Source organism: Lathamus discolor, chromosome 1 (genome assembly GCF_037157495.1).
Source record: "Lathamus discolor isolate bLatDis1 chromosome 1, bLatDis1.hap1, whole genome shotgun sequence".
NCBI lineage: Eukaryota > Metazoa > Chordata > Aves > Psittaciformes > Psittacidae > Lathamus > Lathamus discolor.
Window position 1 is genome coordinate 75,894,144 of NC_088884.1, and position 23,536 is coordinate 75,917,679.

The 23,536-nt window shown below is 41.3% G+C and overlaps 1 protein-coding gene across 2 annotated transcripts in view; it reads left to right on the forward strand.

The window, feature by feature from the left end:
• The window catches only part of TMEM178B (transmembrane protein 178B), a 245,107-nt gene that overhangs the window by 45,642 nt on the left and 175,929 nt on the right, over positions 1-23,536 (forward strand). For both annotated transcript variants that reach the window (XM_065681413.1, XM_065681403.1), the window contains exon 2: positions 17,192-17,305. In XM_065681413.1, the coding sequence (XP_065537485.1) occupies positions 17,192-17,305 (114 nt within the window). The remainder of the gene's footprint in view (positions 1-17,191; positions 17,306-23,536) is intronic.

The following is a 23,536-nucleotide window of genomic DNA, read 5'->3' on the forward strand; positions in this document are numbered from 1 at the left end:
AAACCTCTGGGATTCTATATTGCTGAGTTCTCCCTTTATCTATTATGAAGAGCTGACATCCTGCCTCACCCCTAGACAAGCTCCTGGCAAAGACTTCTCTTGTGCGGATGAAGTCATGTTGATGCAAGCTCCAGATGTTCACTTCCTGGTATCTGAGAATCAGAGTATTTTACCAAAACTTTGTCCCTGTAATGAGAATGGTTATCCCTCTTTCCTGCAGCTGCTGTGGATATCTTTAGAAAATTAATCTTTACCATCCTTAAGGAATCTTTACCTTTCCTTAAGGTGTAAAATCCACCACATCTGCAAATCAGTTTTAGAGACATAGGATGATGTTATCAGTTCCAGAAATTAGGCTTCTGTTTTTTTATACATCTCCCCTTTTAGAGCTTTGTGCTGCTAGCTCCTTTCTCCTTGTATGTTGCACAGTTGTGTAGCTACAAGCCTAGTGCTGTAACCCATCCTGTTAACCATGCAACCCTGGGTGCTCTTTTCTCTAGGCATGATTGTGCTAATCAGTTAATGGAGGAGGCAATGTTAGTGTTTGTTTCCTTAGCTGTTTCCAGCAATGAAAACCAAGTCTATAGCATGACAGTTTGGGGCATTGACTGCTCTGATATAAAGCCTGGTGCTTGTCTACTCTCACTGCATTTCTACTGCAGTATGAGACTAGCTTTTTGTTTCTCCTTCCTAAGCTTCCTTGTCCTGGGAGGGCTTCCCTGAATCTCAGCCATATACCTGCCACCTTAGTCGATAGTTCCCTTTGAGTTAGGTTGTACTTAGAAATATTTCTGCTGAAAGTGATTTGAATGTAGTTTGCTTTCTGAGCTTGTACTGCAGTCTTTTCCTAGTTCTGCATTTGGCTCTTGCTCTGGTGGGTGGATTCTCTGGGCAAGATCAGCCTGCAGCTATATCTCTTTACTATGATTTTTGTCACAATTGTTTTAATTAAACCTGATATTGCAGAACCCTAGGGGATAAGAATAAAGCTAATGGCATGTTTTCTTAAAGGTTTAGATGTTTTCTGAAGAATGTGTTTTTCCTTAAGTTGGCATGTTCTCTTTGTATCCTTCACCAGAATGGCTGATGGGTCAGTGGAGACATGTTAAGAATCATCGTGGATCTTGTTCACCTGATAGTGCAGTCAGTGAACTGAAGCTTTAAGCTTTCGGAGTCTGAGAGGCTGAATGCAGCCCCTGACAAAATAAGAGGAAAGAAGATTAGGGGGTATGTTAGCATCTTCCCAATCCTCCTCTTAAGCTCTGTGGTAATTTAGAGTAGGAAGATCTTTATGTTGCAATAAGATGTTGGTGCCTAACTTGGGACAAGCAGTGATTACTTACTGTCTGTGGTTTCATTGCCTTCATTTTTAATTGGGATGTTGGGAGGGGCAAATAGAGATCTGCTGCCTCTTAAATAACCTAATTTATAGTAAATAGAATGATGGATTAAAGTCTGCATTAGACCTATTGCAAAGGGATTGATTGTACTGCCCACAAATCAGTGTCCACAAGTTTATGTAAGAAGGTAGGAAACGAAAGGCCTGATTATTTTTGGGGGTATACGATGTAACTCGAGGCTGGGCAGCAATACTGTCTTTATGCTGTTAAATGCTTTGAGATGGTATTAAGAAATATACTGTGCAAGGTATTGTTGGTGGCAATTAAAGCATTAATAGAATTCAACAGTTTATAGTAACACTTGGATTTAGGCTTAATTGTGCAGATAAAAATACGAGTCCAGAAGAACAGAGGCTGCTGAATCAATTTCTACAATAAAACGTTAAAGTTCAAGACTTATCTTTACATATCAAACAAAATGAGCAACTGGATGGGCAGAAAAGGTATGAAATAGAGGAAAAGCAAAAATCTCCCAAGGCAAAGATTCTGTTCACTCTATTTGTACAGCATGTTGCCTCAAGAGCACCTTTTTTGCTGGGTGTCATCAGATGCTACTGAGACACAGGGGTTTATTACAGCTCAGACTAGGAGCAAAGATTAAAGGAAAATAAATCCTGAGCTGACAGTGTCTGTGTAAATGCCTGTTTCCATAGTCCCTTCCTTCCAAATGTGAAGCAATGATCAAAACTGCTGAAATTCCAATGTGGAATTAAAGGGCTGTTCTGCACCTTGCAAGTGGTGGCAGGAAGGAAGTACTTTCTTCTCTGACCCCATGTATGGTGATGGGTCTTTAGGGTTATAATTGACCCCTCCTCTGTCAGAATGAGGATCATAAAGCATGTTCTTGAGTTGTAAAGGTCTGAGTAACACTTAGGGCTCTAAGCCCTAGTGGGGTTTTGTTAGCCTTACAGGCATAGAGGTGGTGGGATGAGATGGCTAGTGCAAAGATCTGTAGAGGTGTGATGCTTACCTTTTAAATAATACTTGTTGCTGCCATCAATAGTTATATTAACTAAGGGCACTCTGTACATTTTGAATCATGTCTTTCATGCTATGAATCCTTCCTGACAAGCAGCAGAAATATTTAGTCCAGCTTGCCCTGGCCAGGACGTCTTATGTTCCAGTGAGTGGGACATTTTCATATGGTGACCCTGTAATTTGATTTGATGTGTCTGACAGGAAGATGCAAGAAGTGGTAGATTACTTCTCTCAAATGACAAGAGAATGTTATCGGCAATAGAACATTATGCCACAACACCTTCCCAAAGCAAAGCAACATCTATGTGTCCCTGCAAAAACCCCTCCAAAACAAAACCAATAAACCCCAAACCCAATAGCAGCAGCAGTCTGTTCCTCAGCCTGCGCTGGTCCAGTGGTAGACATACATGTACCCACTGGGTAAGAAATTCTCATCCCACAGTAATTTTTCTATATTTAAATGTACACTAGCTTTGGGTCTAAGCTAGGGTCATATGGTTTCACAACAGCCTGTAACTCTTTGCCAGGTAATGTAATAGAGAAAGCCCAAGTAGCTTTAAATCTACTTTGTCTTGCTGGGATGGCTTCTACCATTTTTTATTTCTGCATTAAACTGCACATCTTAGATATGTCTTAAGAAATGCTATGTATTTTAGCTAATGCCCTGGGTGACTAGATGCCTTTGGGATTTGACTAGACCAACTTAATTCCCAGCTGAAGACCATGCTGGGAGTAGGTCTTCTCGCTACTAGGTTTCTTGTTGATTACCAGCTATCAAACTGGTCCTCACAGATTTGTTACAGAAATAAGCAAAAGGAAGGTTGGGTCTGGAGATGAGTTGGTCCCTTCTCAGTTTCTGCTCCTCTAGTGCCGTACAAGGGCATTTATCCTTTGAATATTTTCAGCCACTTTGAAACATGTGCTGCTCATTTGGTGCAGAGTGTCTGCAGTGATGTTGAGATTCTAGCCATAGGTTGTTGACTTAAGTACATCTGAGTGCAGCCAGAACTTGATGCTAGCACCAAAAATGAATTATTGTAGCATTTGTGAAGAGGCATTCAATATCTAAACCTTCTGAACACAAGGGCGTATGATGGTATTGCGAAACTCATCACTGGATAAGTAGGGGCAAAGTCCAGTCAGTTGTAAAAATATTTTTTGATCACATCCACCAACCTTTTCTATTTCAAATACTTCAAGAATCATTTCCTTCTGTAAGGTAGAAACCACTTAGATTTCAGATAGCTGCAGAGAGATTAGTAATATCTGTGGTTCATAGGTTTTAGAATGACCAAATGGTGCTGTAGCTCATATCAGGTTTCACATTACAGTTGTCTGATTTTCTCACCACCATCCTAATCTTTTTCCTTTCCCTCTAGTTGTGCTTTCAGTTTGTTTGACTATTCAAGGACTACTTTTTAAATATCTACACAACATTTAGTTTCTCAAAGCCTTTATCTGATCCAAGCCCTCATGTGTGATGGTCTAGTTATGATAATGCAGCAAGCAGCATGGGCAGTCAGCTATGAAATCTTTTGTCTCTCTGAATGCTTACTCCTTTATAAAGGAGGATGGAGCATCCTTGTAGTAATGGCAACTCACCAATTAGTGAATAATTTGAACAAGGTCCATCCAGGAAGTGACTTTACTGGGAAAGAGCGTGTTCAAAAGTGAAACTACTCCTTACTTTTGAGAGCCGTTATACATACTATCTTTGTAATTTAATGGTCTCTACTTACTAGTAAACAGTCCCAAGGTTTATTTCAAGGTGGTTTTAGTAGCTATTGCCTATCAGGCTGTGTGATCTGAATAGATATTCTCTTGGTAGGGTTTATGGAGCAAGAGACATTATGAAATTGCGGGGGAAACTCTGCTCACTTAGGGATGATCTTTTCTGTTAGCTTTACATTGCATGTACATTTAATAACTGTAGGGTACCTTTGCTTGGGAAATGTTTTTTTGTGTATGAAGTGATATCTTCAAAATCCTTTCTTCCAACCATACCACCCTAGTACTTAATTGAAATAACTAGAATGGGAATAGCATTAAAAAATCTAGTGAATCTTAACGAATCCAGAAGGTAAGGATATACTTATTAAGAAAGGAATCTTTCCACCAAAGGGAGAATGTCTGAAGTCTTCTGTCTGCATAGTTTTAATAAGGTCCTTAATGGATGGCAATAGTGTGTCTTATCAGCAAAGGAGGTCACAAGCCCAGTGTACAGTAGATCAAGAGAACAGTTTACGGGCATAGCAGGGTGCACCCTTTCTGGTCTGTCTATGCTACAGACTTCTCATGGGGATAAACCGCAGCCTTGCTGAAAGGCTGATGCTGGATTCCTTCCTCATTTATTTCTTTGATAAGCTAGCTGCCTGCTGGTAGGTTTTTCTATTTGGGGGGGTGGGACAGGGGCCTGCTATCCTTTCAAATCCTCTGTTTTCTCACTACCTTTTGTCTAAAATGTGCAAAACAGGATCCGTGCTGTACTTGATGAAATTTACAGTAAGCCAATTCACCTCTTGCATATAACCATGTCAGTTAGAAAACTACACCTTAATTTAAGCATATAAGCCAAACACTTTTAGGCTGTGAGCCTAAAAATAGTCATAAGATAGGTGAAATTATAACTAGTCTTCTAAAAATTGGTCATCTCGGCTTGATTCCTGTGAATGCCTGATATATGACCCCTGCCAAGAACTTTATCCTTCCTTTTCCTCACCACAATTTATATTCAAGTGAAACCTATGAACCACTCCGTCCCCCTCCCCGCCCCAGTTGTGGAATAAAATCAAAATGTCATGTAGATATGTTGCATAACTCAAGTCTTTTAATTTAAATGATGCTCTTCAGAAACTGCTGTAGGTGCTGGATGAGACTGAGCCTGCAATTGGAATATTCAGGAAGATTAGTCTGTGTTAGGTCTCATCTTAAGTTCCCTAATGTGGGATGCTAAGCATCTGAATGGTTCTCTGTTGCACTGTGGTTTGTTATTTAAACGCAAAGTTGAAGGGCTAGAAGAACTTAATGCTGAAAGAAAGCTAACAGCTTTCTCCAGCTCAGCAGTTTGTGGAGCCAGCTGTAATCTAACAGTATGGAGACACAGAAAGGCTTATGTTCCTATCCTTTTAATAAGTAAAAAGGAGTAAATGGGTATAGCAAGGCATGTCTGCATTGTAATGAAGCATATAAAATAGCTTTCCATGGTAGGCATAAGTGTCCTTAGATTTCACTGCATGTGATTACAGATCCTCAGCAGAGTTGGTAATATCTGTGGACCCACCCTTATTTTCTTGACAGTCTGGCATCCTGCTTCCCAGACATCTCTTTGAAAGAGGTTTCAAAGCTGGCTCGATAGATACCAATCTTCATGGGAGCATCTTACTATGAGAATCAGAAGATGTAGATTAATATAAAAGAAACCTGCCCATGGCATAGCCTTTGCTGTGCTTTTTCTTTGGCTTGACAGCAGGGCTGAGATAATGCTTTGTTCCATCAGCTATTGGGTCATCAGTGAATTTTTACTGGTAATTGCTGTCTCAGTGACATTTTATTGATCATTTAATTTCTGCCTCCAAACAAGTAGGAGCAAATATTTTTCAGCCCTTTTAACCTCCTTAACTTTTCATTTGTGCTCTGCTTCCTTCTCCCTTGTGGTCAGCCCAATGCAAATAGGTGGACAAAAAGATTAATAGAAGCAAGGAGATGCCTTCCTCTTCTCAAGTGCCCTGTGGCTTGGAGACTGTTATTAATAGCTGCAGTAAAAAAGTGTTTTGTAACCATCCTCTTGCTCCAGCTTCCTTGCCAGCCCCCTTTCCTTGGTCCCTGGAGAGAAAGTGTGAGCTCATCACTTTCCAATGCAAATTCAGCTTTTGGTCTCATACTTGGATTCCTTTCTTATCATGGGTGGAATATTTATCTTCTGCCAGCTGGTTGCTTTAAGCAAGCTGCTATGTTCTGGAATATCCAGAGAGCATGTGGGGAACAGGCCTGGCAAAAGCTGTTCAGGTACTTTGGTTTTTCTCTGCTCTGAAAATGTTGCTGTCTGCTCAGTGCAAGCAGGTCTGCCCCTCTATCTGTACTCACCAGGTGGTTAAAAAGGAAATGTAGATATTTCCCTCTAGAAACAGAAGTTGAAATTGAGATGTAGGTGTTTTAGTCTGAAATATTTGGATCTCCCTGTGTGGAACCTGGTCTCCATAGAGCCCACAGCGGAAAAAGCTGTTGTGTGCATCTGGAGATCCGTAAGCTTCATGGATTGCTTCTATTTCACATGCACTTTGTATGTTTTTCTTTCCATATCTCTAGAGATCTAATGGGTCAGTACTGAAACTAAGGTGGTGGGTTTTCATCCCACACGACCTGGGAAGAATGGAATTGGCATACTGTCCTCTATAATCTCATTTCTGTATGGATAGTACAACATGATGGAGCCTTTCAACCATCCCCCCCCTCTGTGTTTTCAGTGATTTTTTGCAAGACTTTACCAGCTGAGCATTTTCTAACAAGTTTTACGAAGCTGGAGGCTTTGAGAGAACCTTATTTGGATATCAAGCAAGATGAAGTGTAAAAGAAAAATGGGAGGAAAAAAGAGCAGGAATGTTCTGCTTGTCACCCTGAAAAAAAACATTGCTCACTTTCCTAATGAAAATCTTTAAACTGAACATTCTGTTAATGTATTTGCTGGGTATGTGCCATTTCAGGGATGGAGTAATATTTATCTTATGAATGTCTCATCCTCTCAGTGGCTGCCAGCTTGGTGAATAGAAGCAAGCTTTTCCTTTAGGTAAAGTAGAGGGTGCTTGTATCTTCTGAATGTGTTCTGTGTTTGTTATTTTTACTAGTGGTTGGTAAAGACATCTACATGTAAAAAGTAAGTTTAGGTGATACTGTAGAGTTCTGGTTATGCCTCTGGTAGCCTTTCTGTATTTTACCCAGCAGGGAAGATATAGGTGTCTAGTGTGTTTGTAAGTACACTTCTAGTAAGTACAGCTAGCAAACTTATTTATTTTGATGCAGAAAATTGTCTTGGAAGTGAAGAGGTTGTAAGGGACCTTTAAAGGTGTCAAAATAAGTTATAGGTAAATACAGTTTTGTGGCTGTATAAAACTTTTCAGTTGATTTGAGATGCTGGTTTATTTTTATTCCTCATTGTGCCAGTTTCCCCTCCCTTATCCTGCCCCCCCAGTTTTCAAGTTGCTTTTGAACCCTAAACACAGACTACTTCCCCACCAGAATTTGAGTGCGGCTGGTGTGAGTATATCATTGATGACTGCAACTCTACAGAACTTGACTGCAGACCTGTGCTTCTTGCTGTGGTACTGTTCATGTCCTGGTGGCTGCTCAATATATTTCTTCAGTCTTGGCGATCAACCATCTAAGTAGGTAATGTGTCCTTCCAGGTGGCTTTCCTAGAGGTACGGTGACTTGCTGATTTCCTTTGTCTGCCCTTACTAGGATGATTCTAACTGCAGAGACACAGAGCAAGTTAGGTCTAACTTAGTAAATAGTGTAGTACAATGAAGATTGATTTGTAAGAAACAGTTGGCACTTAGGACCTAATGTGCACTTTGTGTGTCTTCAGGCTGGCTCTGCTCTTGCACCATTAGCTCATCTTCCAATTTAGCTTCATTTGTGAAGAAGCTAGTTAGCATGGTCTTGCAGCACATAGTGTTATGAACTGAAGCATGGTAACTAGAGATGATCAGGAGGCCATTTCCAAAAAGAGTGCACTCTTGATACTTGCAAAGTGTTAACCATACACGTTTGTTGCCTTTCCCAATCTGTGACCTTTGGGTCTGTCTGTGAGTGGGGAAGAGGACTGTATCACATCGCTCTTTTACATGAACCTTTAAATGGTGAGTAGAACCCGATAGTGCACATCTACCCTCTTGCTAGCTAGGGACTAGCAACTTGGTCCTAAATGCAAAAGGCACAAACTCAACCCATCAACTGAAGTGAAGCATCAGCCCAATCTGCTTGCAGCCCACAGCAAGCAACAGCCAGTACAAGAAGCTGTTTCACTTTATCTAGGACAAACAGCAGCAAGTCCTACTCGCAGACCAAGCTGAGCCTTGATTCAGGATGATGCCAGAACAAGCCAGAAACAAATATGATCTCCTGTTCTAAAAGTCTATCTTGAGCTCCATTAATTAGAACATTGGCTTCTATTTATGCATATAAGTTAATGAATATTCATCAGACATGTTGATTAAGGTGATAATATTTGCATATTCTTCCTAGATTTTTAGACCTTTACCCTTAGGTATTCTAGTATACAAGATATTCATGTAGCACCAAGGGAAATTCTTATTAGGTACCAGGGGAAAAAAATCATAATCAGGACTGTCAGATGTTGGAGCAGGTGCTCAGAGATGATGTGCGTCTTTACTCTTAGAGGTATTTAAAACTTGACTGGATGGGGCCCTGAGCAATATGAACTGTCTTTGAATTTGATTTTAATATTGAAGTTGTTCTTCCTTTGAGCAGGGAATTGGGCTGGTTAACCAGTTCTGGAAAACCCTTCTAACATAAAAAAATGTTGCAATTAATGCATGAAAGTAATGTTCTCACATTTTTGTCATTAATATGTTTATAGATGGGCACAAATATGTAACCAGTACTTTCATGGTTAGTATTACTCCAGAGGTAATGAAATAATTCTGTTAAGTGTGTTGCAGTACTTTATAATGAAGTCTCTGCTTTCATTAAGAGCATAGTTACTCATCCTAAGTTCATTAACTAGTCAGCATATCTGATTGCAATTCTGTCATAGCAGCTGGTCAAGGAAGGGCTTGATTTCTCCTCCTACCATCCTCCAGCGTTTAGTTTGGCCAGTTAATGTGTGCTGAAACTGCAGCAACAACCTTGAATATATTAAGGTAACTTCACATGATTTCTGGTGATTTGTATGAAATGATTTAAGAGACTGGGGGCAACACATACAGCTGAGGGTGATAGTTCTTAAGTTGTACCAGCCTGAATGGCCAAGGCTGGCTTGGAAGCTGCATAATATGCTAGCACAATTTAACAATTGACTTTTCCAAGGGAGATGACTTTTAAGATATGAACAGATATATACACCATGTGCAACTGGTTGATCCTAGCCCTAATTATGATTATAGCCCTTGGAAACCCTACTGAAATGCTAAGAGAAAAACCCTATAGATTTTCTGTTCTTAATATTTTCTGAAGATAATGTGAAACAATTAGAGGTTAAATGACCAATCTACATCTTTTTTGCTGCATGGTATGGATATAGTTACCCAATAAAGAAACAGTAACTGAACCATGGGATTAAAGCAGTCTCTCATACAGAAAGCAGTTTCTCATAATCACAGAATCACAGAATCACAGAATCCCAAGGGTTGGAAGGGACCTAAAAAGATCATCTAGTCCAACCCCCCTGCAAGAGCAGGGTAACCTACAGTACATCACACAGGAACTTGTCCAGGCGGGCCTTGAATATCTCCAGTGTAGGAGACTCCACAACCCCCCTGGGCAACCTGTTCCAGTGCTCTGTCACTCTTACAGTAAAGAAGTTCTTCCTGATGTTAACGTGGAACTTCCTATGCTCCAGTTTACACCCATTGCCCCTTGTCCTATCACTGGATATCACTGAAAAAAGCCTAGCTCCATCATCCTGACACCTACCCTTTACATATTTGTAAACATTGATGAGGTCACCCCTCAGTCTCCTCTTTTGCAAGCTAAAGAGACCCAGCTCCCTCAGCCTCTCCTCATAAGGGAGATGTTCCACTCCCTTAATCATCTTTGTGGCTCTGCGCTGGACTCCTTCAAGCAATTCCCTGTCCTTATAGCATATACATGTAGTGAGTGCAGTTTGCAAGCCAGAGGCGAGGATTCCTCTTACTAGGAAATGTTTGTGCAGTAATTCTCAAAACAGATTTGTAAAAATTAAAGCTAGCACAAAGGGTGAATTTTGTGGAATAAATTGCTTGCTGCAAACTGTTAATCCAGAGGTATCTACAACACAGAAGAAGGAAAAGCTGCCTGGAGGTAGCAAAGGCTCAGAACATCCATGATAGTCTTTTCAGGGAAGCTCATCATATCAAAAGCTTTGGCAGGCAACATAATAAAACAAATAGTAGCTGTACAGCTGGATCCATTGTAGAGATCAACATACATACAGCAAAAGAATGAGTGCTATTTAGTTTCAGATTCCCTGTATGTCAGGGGAAGCAAGGTGACTGTCAGTGCTGGATTTTGCAAAGTCTGGAATGTCAATGCCGTTGTTCATCCAGAGCAAGTGAGCTGTTGGTTCCATGCATTTGTCTGAGATTCCTGACAGCTTTTACACAAGGAGTGCTGTGAAGAGTTTTAGAGTGAGAAATTCTGTGTGTTGCTGTAGCCTTCCAGCTACCAGAGATAACTTGTTCACAGGCATTGGGCTAATCTATACCCGAACCTTAAGGATGGCTCCATGATTTGCAGCCCTGAAAGCTTTGGGGGAAAAAGTGTGAAATCTTGTAGCCTTCATTGGCAGGAGGGGAATATCGTCATAGAATCATAGAATGGTTAGAGTTGGAAAGGACCTTAAAAATCATCTAGTTCAAACCCCTTGCCATAGGCAGGCATGCCTTACACTGGGCCACGTTCCCCAGGGCTCAGATTATCCATGCAGGCAACTGTTCTGCGTGCCATTTTGGGACTGATCTGATGTGACATTACTGAAACCGAACTGCTCTCACAGTTTGCCAGTTTAATGAAAAGTCATCTGAAGGACTATTTTTTTTGTTGCCAGCTCTCAGATCAGTTGGTCTTTATTATGCAGAAGACTAAAGCATACGATCCCAGTGACAGTGTAAATTCCTGAAACTTGACAAGCACCTTTACAAAAGTCAAGCTGACCTCACAGGTCAGCTGCCTCTGGGCACTTCTGTGATCTACATTTTAGGACTGATGTGACCAATAATACAGTGGAATTTAAAACTTTCATTCTATTTCTTAAATTAACCATGGGCAAAGACTTTCTTGGAGCAATATAAAAGTTTGAAATATTTCATGGAGGGGGAGGTGCTTGGTAAAAAAAGACACTGGCCCCAAAGTTCAGAAAAAAATTGTCTGTTTAACCACCAAAGAAAGAAAATATGGATACCAGCAGCACAATGACCTTTCTTGTAATTGATCTCAACCCTGTTTAGCCTGGAGTGGAGGATGGTTCAGTTATCCCTTGCATTACCAACAATGCGGGGCCTCTACTGGAGCGGTGTTTACCGCCTTAGTAGTGCGGTGGGAGCTGAGTTTCACTAGCTGCTCAGCTAACATCAGGGTATTGCGAGAGTTTTGAAAATTTAACTGAAAAAATTGCACAGTGTTTTCAGGTGATATTCGTGCTATAGCACAGGTTATGGATTTTTCTTCTGGTGGAGTGAAGAGGAAATATTGTATAATAATAAGGTTATAGAGCAGTGCTCAATGGATATGGTAGGAGAACTGAGCAGCTAAGCGCATCAGTAAGAGGAATGGCATGTTTGGTGCTGTGAATACTTAGCTGCTCTGGATAAAGCTCTCTAGTTTCTTTATCTCAATTTAACGTGGCATCTGAACTTTGCTAGAGCAGGGGGTTGCCATCTACAGAGTTACAGCTGCTGAATACCCTCTGAGCATCTGTACTTACATGAGGATAAGGCATAGTTTTGCACAGTTCTAGCTGCATCTTTCTGCTGATCCTTTTCCTAGCACTCTGTTTGAAGATGTCAGCCACTTTTCTTTAAGATTATCAGCAAACATTTCCTGTTGATCAGAGAAACATGGAATATACTACATCTGTCAGTGGAGCAGCTTTGTGGCTGCTTTGTTTGTTGTGGCCAGCTGTAACACTTGCTATGGCAGCTGCAGAAGTGAAAACACCCTTCACTGGTTTGCTCTAGAAATACTGTTCCCAGTTATGTGAGCGAAGTGCAGAGCTCAGCTGCAGTTGGATTTCATCTAAGTTAGTGCTGAAAGCTGCAGATGGCTCCATAAATTGAAGTTACCCTATGGAGGATATGGAAGAGAAAGGACTATATATATATTTTTTTAATTCTTGCTCTTCCCTCCCACCCCAAAGACTAGAGTGAGCATAGCTATTAATTCATCTGTAGGTAAGGGTTTCTTATGGTTTTTCTGAGGATTTTCCAGGAAAGAAGTAGATCTGCTCCTTGCTGCAGCCACAGCCTCTGCTCTCTGAAGGGCCCTCCAGGAGCTGGATGTTTGGGGGCAGTCTTGAACCCAATTCTCTGCTGTGTGGAACAAGTAGGGAAACATCATGAACTATGACATGCCACTGTTCTTATCTCCCACTTTTCCTAAGTTCTGCTGGCAGGTCCAGTCAAATGTCAAGCCCTTTTCTAAGTTTCTAAAAGGTAATTCTCACCTCTAGCTAGATATGTGCTGATGCAGTCGCATTAACTCATCAGGGTCTGTCCTCTAGACCTGCAAGAGCAAGTTTAAAAAATGGCTCATGTTTAAATCCCAAGCAATCACAAATGTTGTGAGTCTGGGCCGTGCAAAGCTTGAGGTTCCCAGTAAGATCCTGCCTGCCTCTCCTGCTTGCAGGGGCCATGTAGTTGAGGATGGCCACATGCTTTTTCTAGCGATGCTGCTGTTCTAGAGTCTGGAGTAATAGAAGTGCTGGAAGCTAATAGGAGACAGCTCTGAAACACTCTGAACTACATTCTCGTGAGTGTATTAAACTCAGTGTTCACAGGAGAGTTTAATAGCCTAAAGCCAAAAGGGCCCATTAAAAACTCCTGTGGGCTGACCTCTAGTATGTCACAGACCGTTACGTTTCACCTGTTTATCCCTTTATTGAGCCCAGTAACTTGGATTAGACTGAAGTATTTTGAGCCCTGTAACAAAAAAAAATTAATTTGGCTTAGCCATTCTAGCAGTCAGTGTATGCTTAATGCTTCACAGAAGGGTGAAAATCCAGGAGCAGCATCTTGTCTGTCTGACCTGGTGGTCTGTTTCCCTGTGTAAGACAAGCAGTAGGGATAATTCCTACAAATAAGTGAATTCTTTGTGCTCTACTCAGCGCTGTTGAATACACACAGTGGCCAGCGCTGGTATTTCAGAGACAAATAGGAGATAAAGGAGAATGTGTCTCATGATGTATGCTGAAGCTGACTTTAATTTCTGGTGCCTACAAACTCTTGATTGAAGTAATGATGTTTATTGGTTAATAGCACGTTAATTAGAGGTGAGAACAGCATTGAAATATGTTGCGTGGCTAGAAAGGAGATCATCATGGAATTTACCACTAAAAAATTGCCTGTACTTTAGCTGTCATTGATCCATTGCTAGTGGTATTCTTAATTCTGTTAAGAATAGATCTTTAAACATAGAATCATTGAGGCTGGAAAAGACCTTTAAGATTGAATACAGCCACTAACCTAACCAACTGCTAAGTCCACCATGTCCCTAAGCACTGTATCTACATGTCTTTTTAAATACTTCCAGGGATGGTGACTCCACCACTTCCCTGGGCAGCCTGTTCCAATGCCTGAGCACCTTTCAGTGTAGAAATTTTTCCTAATATTCCATCTAAACCTCCTTTGGTATGGCTTGAGGCCGTTACCTCTTGCCCTATCACTTCTTACTTGAGAGAAGAGACTGACAGTCACCTCACTACAACTTCCTTTCAGATAGTTGTAGAGAGCGATAAGATCTCCCCTCAGTCTCCTTTGCTTCAGGCTAACACCCCCACCTTCCTCAGCAGCTCCTTATGGGAATTATTCTCCATACCCTTCACCACCTTTTCTGGACTTGGTCCAGCACCTCAATATCCTTCTTGTACTGAGGGACCCAGAACTGAACACAGTATTCAAAGTGGTCTCACCAATGCTGAGTACAGGGAGATGATCACTTCCCTGGTTCTGCTGGTCATGCTATTTCTGTTAAAGGCCAGGATGCTGTTGGCCTTCTTGGCCACTTATGCCCCATATAGAACAACCAGGTAATGGGCCCTGGTCAGCATGGGTTTATGCAAGGCAGGTCCTGCTTGACTAACCATTGCAGCACTCTGGCTGTGTGAGTCATCCCACCATGTTTTTGTGATAGCGACTATGTCGTAGTTTCCTGCTGTGCAACGACTTCCAGCTCCTCCTGTTTGTTGCCTATGCTGGTGTGTTGGTGCAGGTGCACTTCAGTTGGGCTATTGATCCTGCCATCTTTCTGGGGGGAAAGCCCTAATTCCTACATGACCATTGTCAGGTGCTTCTGTGGTTTCTAACATATCAATAACCCTTTTGTCTTTGCTGCTGCCTGGGCCTCCATCCCCTACCATCACTGAGACAGCAGACCAAAGGACCTCACTAACGCACCATACCTCAGACACTGGGGTACTGCCCCATACCAGTTGATTTTTAGGCTAGGGTTACTTAACCTCAGTGACACTTCCATGCCTGATGAACTATGGTCATTGTTACTGTTTGCTCCCACTTGCAGAGTCTGTGGCAGGGACCTCCCTTTTATGTGATGGCTCTTCAGCAGGTGAGGCAGTCACAGAGGAGACATCCCTGCTTTGCTGGGCAGGAACTTGTCACCGTTGCTCCCATCCCTTAAGTCACTATGTTCAGCCAGATGGAGAAATGGTAGGGAATCCTCTATGTCATGAGTCCTGTCTGCCTGCTGGCCCTGTGTCTGGGAGGATAGAGTGGAATTCCAGTAAGTCAGTCTCTTTCTCCCTCCCTGATACTCCTTAACCTACTCACTCCCTCTCAGACCTCTGGCACTAAGCAGAGGAGCTCCTCCGCCTGGGTGCACGTCACATAGGTGTGCTCACTGCTGCTGTTCTGTACTGGCTGAAGAGCAGGGCACAGCCTAAAGCCTGGGTGGTAAAATGGCCTCACCAGAGCTCTGCCTGGGAAGCTGCATCAGCCATGGTGTGTACAGAGCTTAGTGGGGCTGTGGCTTTCTGCTGGGTGAATACCATCGCTCCCTGGTTGAGCTGGCAGGGCTTCAGTACCTTTACAGTATGCCCTTACAGTATAAATACCCTTCTGCCCAAACTGCCCTTGCTGGTGAGCCATGTCCTGGTTGCCTACCCTGGTCAGTCAGAAGCTGGTCAGAGCTTCTTTCATGTGTGCACTTTAATCTTATTAAAGCCATGGGCATGTAACTATAAGCCCAAAATTATATATGATAAAGAGAGAATCTGAATTCAGACCACAGCCTCTCCTTCTGCTTTAGGTTTTGGTGATATAAGGTAGTGCAATGCATTACTACTAAGGGTATTTGCAGTGAGAATATAAAGCTTGATGGATCTTGCTAGAAATTAGTCTCTTTGGTTTCAGAGGAGGTGCTTTCTGCTGATTACTTTAAGAGATGCTAGCAAATGGAGCAGGATTTTTTTTTTCTTGCTTCCTTCTGTGCTTTTATTTTGAATCTTGGCTCTGTGTCCTTGTCTGCTATTCTATATAAATCTCTCGTCTGGGCAGGTATCTGATAACTTAAATATTATATTCTGACAAATAAGCATTTTCCATTTTCTTGCCAATGCTTCTGATCCATGAAAGCAGCTCAACAAAAATGGAATATGAAAGCCTTTAAGAAGGCAAGGTTATGATCTGGGCCTTTTTTTTTTTTTTTTTTAAGCTCTTTGCACACTAGTTGTCTTTTTTTAAATACTATTCTTGGTTTGAAACTTTAATTCTGGGCGTACATTTGGTGCCCAGATGGTGCAGACTCACACAGAAGCCCATCACGCTGTCAGGGCAGGCGGATACATATGTAAATATTTTGCCTTTTTCCCCTATAATATTTGGCTTTGTCTAATCTAATTGCTGTCAGAGGCAGAATGTGAAGAATACTTAAGAGGAGCAAACAATGAGGACCTCAAATGTTTGTATTGCACTAACTTTGGAAGATCCTAGTAGACTGCCATGTAACTAATAATTTTGTTTCCTGGGTTTTCTTCTTTCTCTTGCTGTGAATTCATGGTGTACGATCTAAGTTCATGCTAAGTAATGCTTTACAAACTGAGGTATAAATCTGTATTTCTAGTGGCATAAAAGCATATTTAACCCCTTGGAGCTGTTGATATAAAGCTAATGGCTTTGCCATTTCAGTTCAGGCTGTGACAGTAAGTGTTCTCTACCTGCCTTTTGGCGTATAGCACTCTTTCTTATTCATATAGTTCATTGCTTCATTTAATTATGCTATTGAGTGCCTGTCAATGTATTTTTAATACATAAAAGCCTTTCCAGCATAGCTGCTTCTCTGACCAGTGGTAGCTAGTAGCGAAGAGTGCGGTCAACCACATTAAGGATACTTATTTAGTTATTGGAGGCCTGATCCAAAAATACCATAATATTAATGGAAAAAACACTTTCATTAGCTTTGAATGTAGGTTCTTAGTGAGAAGGTCTAATAAAACCAATCTTAATTGAGGATGCTGGAAAAAAAGATGTAGGAATTGTTGCTGGTTTTCATCAATGCAAGAATGGTTGCATTATCACATTTCTGATCAGATGTGAAATTTGGCTGGGCTGTAATTCATGGAAAGCATCAGGCTATGCCAGACCCATCCTCTAAGGATACTAACTACACAGAGAGGTGCCAGGAGATTGGGGCTTGGAAAGCAGACACTCTGGCAGCTACTGCAGGGCCTTTGGTGTATTGTGTGTTTGGATGTGAGCTTACCATATAGGTAGGTTGTGCTTGACCTGGGCCAAAGATACTGTTGAATGTCACAGTGTTTGTTAGGGATTGTAGGGATTGCTTTGTGCTTAGCCTTTGCTGTTTGTCTACCATTCTTAGGACGTGTTGCATTAATTTAACACTGCTTTCTCTTCTGCATTTTGCCCTTACAGGAGCAATTGAGCGGTGCACATACATCAAGTACCACTACTCCTCAGCGACCATTCCCAAGAACCTTACCTACAACATCACCAAGACAATCCGCCAAGATGAGTGGCATGCCTTGCGTAAGTGGTGCTGGCTTTCTTCTCCATTCTTTTCATGTACGGACTAATGGAGGCACTCCCTGATAAATGAGAACAGAGGCTTTGACTGGCAACCCACTCAGAGCCCTCTTCTCACATGCAGTTTGTCTTTGTAGCAGACTGATTGATTTGTTCTTAGGACCTACATCTCTGTTTCTGCTGCTGGCTAGAAATTCTGCTGAGACATGAGAAAGTGGTGGTGGGGAAGAGGCATTTGTATGCAGTGATTTAATATTGAGTTAAATAAAAAAAAAAAAATAAAATCAATGCCCTATTTTTTAATTCAGTAGAATACTTTGTACGTGAGTGTATTCTCATGCAGTTCATGCTGCTGGTGAGTTTCCAGCTTCCAGGAGAACTTATTGCTGGCTTTTATTGTAGAGTATGTCCTGCTGCCAGCAGCTCCTGGGTGTTGCATCACTCTCCTTTGCAGACCTAGAAAGAGAAATGCTGCATTCTTTAAGGCGCAGGGAAAGAGCTTAGCCCTCAGTGATAATTTTAGGCAGTGGTCACCAACTTGCAACATTTGCTGAAGCAACAAGAGCTGACAGGGCTGGAATTGCCTTTGGATGCATTGGCTGTCCTTAAAGTTTTTCTCCTTTTTATCTTGGAATGATGGAGCTGACTTGATAGTTTTTGATTTTATCTTTTTTCGTTGTTTGACATTTTCAAGATGGAACTTTTGCTCCAAATTCATTGCTTATGACAGCAATAGATGGGGAAATATGACTTCACTTCCCAGCAATCACTTCCTTTTAACTATCTCCAGTTAAACAGAGATGAAGGGAAGGATGATTGTGGTATTGCCAGCTCTTGCCTGTCACAAGCACATAAAAGTTGTTCTGATTAGACAAAATGAGCATCTAAATGAGATGGGAGGGAAGAGAGAAAGGAAGGAAAGCTACGTCTGACAACTTTGAGCATGAGTAACTGTCTCTTTATGGAAGATGCTAGTGTGATAATATGATTGAGACACTGTTAGGCATTCACCCTGTGACATTTTGGCCCCAGCCTTGTGCACAGAAACTTGATCCGTAGTTCTGGCTTCTGAAAAAATCCAGCAGCATCGCTGATGCTTTTTAGAGATGGTATATATTGGAGTAGAAATCCAAGAAAATCTGAACAGTTCTATATTTATTCACATATTCAGTTCCATCTGGTTAATGCTGTTCTTGTAGTTTCACTTTCAGTAGACTACGCATTTGTGTTCACAAAACATGGTGGAAGTGATTATGGCAGGGGGTTTGTGCTGTAGAATATGGTAGAGTAGTTTGGAGGGGTGAGAAGCATTTGCAGGTGATGGCATAAGCACTTTAACTGCATGTACATTGTACTTTAAGAAAGCTGACCATAAAAAGGAAGCTATGGGGATGCTTTATGTATGTATGTATGTATTTATTCATTCATTTCTCCTTGTATCCAAAACCTTCAGGAAACCGTTGTCTAGTATATTATAGCAAAGAAGGTGAAGGGTTGCATTTGCTTTGAAAATGGTAGTACCACCAAGGCTATGAGGGGATGTTCTATATTCAGTTTTGCTTCTTAAAAGAACCAACAGTACTGCTCCCTAAAGCCACTGTGAGGGGTAAGGCACTCTAAGTGCAGGGATTATTTAGTCTACTGACTTCTTTGCTTCTTGGAGCAAAGCAGACACCTGTTGGGCTGATGCTGGTTTATACCATCAGGAAGACTTTAGAAATCAGTTCCTGTTTGTCACTTTTGGTTAGCTCTTTTGTTGTTGTAGTCCCTAACCTCTCCCTCTTCAATAGGGTGTAGACAACCCAGCCTCTAAATTTCAATTCTGCAGTCTTTAAGAAACCACTTTCTAGTGAAAAAGTGTAACCACAGCATTGTAGATGCATTGAAGATAGGCATTTCGAAGTATGCTTAAGCGAGCTGTCTACATCTTGTTGTCTTTCTGGGAGAGCTAGGATTAGAAATATTTTTGAGGCAGCCAAGTAGTGCAGAAAAGGGATTAAGATGCAGATAAGAGGAGGGGGATCGTCTTCATACTTTTAGAGCCAGTCTAGCGTGATGCTGTTTTATTTTTGTCTCTAGCGTCTTTTATTTAAACATTATGCTTCCTTGCTCATTTTTACCTTTGAACATACTTGTATTTGCCATAGGACTTCTTTGTGTACCTATTCCTTGAACAACTTAAATAAGAAAAGCTTTGTTTTTTACTACAGGATTGTGGGTTAGCCTGCTGTGGGCTCAGACCTGCCTAGAGACTGGCAGGGTTAATGCTTTTGGGTCACTGCAGTCTTCCTCATTGTTATCTTGGCAAGAAAAGGGTAAAAGGGGGCTTTATCATGGCCACATTTTCTCCAAGGCAGGTGATGAAAGTATTGTGGTTTTAAAGTGAAAAATGAGATAAAAAATTCTTCCTTCTCTCCAAAAGCTTTTATTTTGCTGACTCACAGAGCCTACTGTGTGTGGTAGATAGCTGGGTCTTTAAGTTTTTTATTTTAATTTCCTCTGTATATATCAAAAGCCTGAATTTGTATTTTGGATCAAATGTGGCCACAAAAGAAGGGATTTCTATTTGTCTGCTCTTCTCCAGTTTTTTATTGCCACCTGGGCCTGTCTTCCACAGTAGCTGTGTTTTGTGTCCAGGAACATGGAAACTGGAGAGTGCTGCATCTGGGCAGAAAGTGGCTGGAATTGCTATGGAAACTGATCTCTTCCTGCACAGCTTAGAAACTGTGTCACCAGATTGCTTTAGAGAGAACCAGTTCACAAATAGGTAGCTGATGCTTCCTGTGAAATGTTTACAATTTCTTTGGGTGTTGTTTGGGAAGTGCTCCTTGTCTGGCATTGTGAGATCTCCTTTGCCTGTCTCCTACTCCTTCCACTTCTATTGCAGGATCACAGGGTATGGGCTCTGAATTTAGAACATTGGCATGGGGGAACTGCTTTGTCAGAAGAGGAACTGTAACGCCTTGTGTTAATTGGAATGATAATGTGTATGTGCTGTTGAGAACTGCAGTAATCCTGTATTTGTGGTGGTCTGAAAGCCATTTACATGAAAAATGAATTGTAAAGTCAAAAGTAATAACCTGACACATTCTGAGAGGAGCAAGTATTGGAGGAAATGAAGGATTTCTACAGGATGTTAGAGAGTGGTAATATTTTAATTCATATAGCATATAAGCTGAAAGCTGAATGTATTTTATCAGCCTTAATAGTCCAAACTTTTCAGGGGATTAAGGCTTCCTCATTTAGGTCTACAGAGCACTCAGGTACCTTCTTAAAAATGAATAAAACTACTGTGGGGGGGAGCTTGGAAAACCTCATTTTGTAGCCACTGAAGGTAGTGGCAACAGCAACTCTAGAAAAGACTATATACTTTCTACAAGCTTCCCAAACCTTCTCATTCCATGCAACACGATGTTGAGATTTTCACAGAAGCTCAGATGATAGCTTGACAATGCATTAGTAACACCAGTAGGCTCATGGGCTTGACCCTGTCTGCTTTTATAAGCAACAATAAATATTGCATTGTTGTATCTGTATTAAGTGCTGACCCAAGAGAATTTTTGCCCTTTTTTCCCCCCCTTTTTTTTCTGGGTACTACTGAAAGCAGTGTTTGAAACAAATAGGCAGCATCCCACTTTTCTTGCTCCTTTCCCCCACACTCCCTTGGGTGTCTTTCCATTCCTATCATACTCTACAAGGAAGTGCTGTTTAATTTTTAAACAACTGCCTTGGCCCCTAGATGGAGGTACACCCTGAAGTCTGACACTGTCCTGCTGGTCAGAGCCATTTGGCTGACAATATGATGTCATTCCTTAATGCCCTGGTTGTTAAGGCAGATGGGGCAGCCAGCCCAGAGATTAGTCAGGTGGCAGGTGCTCATGCCTGGAGGAGGTTTAGTTGTGTTGGATTGCCATTGTATTCGTTGTTCCCATAGCTAATGACCAGGTGGCAGTGACAGACCTTCTCATCCTCACCCCTCCCCCCTGCTGTAAGGTTTCCTACATATCCTGCTATTTCAAGCTAAGGCATATAAAAATGGTTGGGTGCTTTTTGGGAGTTTTTGGGGCTTTTGGGGAGCTTTTGGGGCTTTTTGGGGGGTTGTGTTTTTTTTTTTTTGGCATAAAAATGAAGACCTATTTTGAAATCTGTAAGGGATTTTATTGCCTTCTGCTAGGCTTCATCTTAGGATCTGCTAATATGGCTGTGACCTTAATACCTACACTAGTGAATAGCTTTCCCAGCTGTGAACTACTTTATATTTCCTATACTACCTTTGCTTCTTAGGGACAGAAAAGCAGGGAAGGAGTAAGAAGTCAGTAGACTTCACAGTCCTGAGTTGACAGAGGTGCTGAGTAGAAAACATGGACAAAATTAGGGAAGGGAGGAAATGAAGACTTGGAAATGGGCGAAACTTTTTAATAATGAGTTGAGAGAGGTAAGACAATGGAGTACCAAACACTGATATTGGGATAAGGGTTGGAGTGGGTTTGGGAGGTAAGGTGCAGAAATGGGGAAGCTCTCTGGTTGTGTGTGTTGGAGTGGGGTGGGGAATGAACAGGGAAGGGTCTCCTCCAAAGCCTTTTTCAAAGTGCACAAGTCAGGAGTCTTATTGTACATCTACTCCTAACACAGCTGTGGAACACTGGCAGAGGAGAGGTCTCACTCTGCTCCATCAACCAGCAGGTTCTTCCCCCAGCTTGTGTAATGGGGCTCAGGGGAGAATCGGAAATCTCGTTCTGCTGATGAACCACTTAACACTTTTCTGAATCAGTAAGAGTCCACACACTAGAATTCCTGTTTTTGCCTTTTGATGATTACTTTAAAGTTAAAAAACTTGGATGGGCATTTTTAAAGTTGCAAACACAAGCATGTAAAGTTAGGAGACAACACTGCTCAGGCTGCATACTTGACCTTAATTTATTTCCTCTCAGCACATTCATTATCAAGTCTTTAATTACTGTAACCACATACTCTGTTTACCGCAGGACCCCTGCCTTGTTCCATACATTGAGGATATGCTATTTCCATTCAATGTCTTCAATGTTTTTCTTTATCATTGCTTAATATATTGTTGCTGGTCTTTCTTGCAGAGTACACAACTCCAGATCCAGAGACAGAGCTAACCGCTTCATGAGCTTTGTCACATTTTTAATTATTGTACTGAAGCATGGCATGTAAAGATCAAAATATTAATATCTAATAACCTTTTGAGATGGGCTATAACTTCCAGGTTAAGTCTGGGAATCTGGGTTAACTGGTGTGGGTTTTTTTGGATGTCCAGTTGGAGATAATGAAGACTTGGGTTTTGCAGTACTTATCATTAAATAGCCTTTTTTATGTTCAAAGCATGCCTCCCATTGACTTTCAGAAAAACTCTAAGTGGTCTGCACCCTATAAATCAGACTTTAAGTGGTCACCCAACTCAGGCTGAGTCAAGTAAATGAGGAAAATATGTCTAGGGACCACCTCTAAAGAGATTGTTAGACAAATCAACTTACTCCAAAAGTCTTTAGTGATGGTAATTGTAGAAAGGAAAGTTTTTGTGTGAGAGGGAGGAGGTGCTCTATGTCAGCTGACTGATCTCAGCTTTGACTGCTCTTTGCTAGAGGGGTTGCATGTGTTCTCAACTTTCAAACCGATCCTTTTGAAGGGTCACATTCTTGTGGTTCTTAAGCTTGGCATGCTTGAGTAAGCAACTTTCATAATATTTTGATACTTTTGCTTTTGTTTTTTGTTGTATTCTTAAGCATAGGCAATTGGATTCACCTTGGCTTAGGTGATGTTTTCTGTTGTCTGCAACTGTTATGTTGGAAAAAAGAAAGTGTGTTTCTTTGTTGGAAAGAGTCTTAAAGTATTTACAGAGCTGTTCTAAGTGGAGGAAAATTGAGAGCAATCCCACTCCAGCATTACTATTTTTTGCAAAGAAGTATTAGAGATTTTGCCTGTTGCAGCGTGGAGATGTTGACAGGTAAAACATACCATCTCTAATAATTTCCAGTCATTCAGCCAGTCAAAATATAGCTTTATTAATATGCATACAGAGCTCTGTTTCCCTTCTCTCCCTCTTGAGAGACACAGAGGGGGAGAGATGGGTGGTTTTCTATGTCTCTTGGCTAATCAAGAATGATGCTTTATTCATTCTTAGGGTGAGAACACTGGAAAGAACAAACAGGATGATCTAATGGGTCTTTTCCATCTGACTCTTCTAATTTTTGATTTATATACAAATTTAAT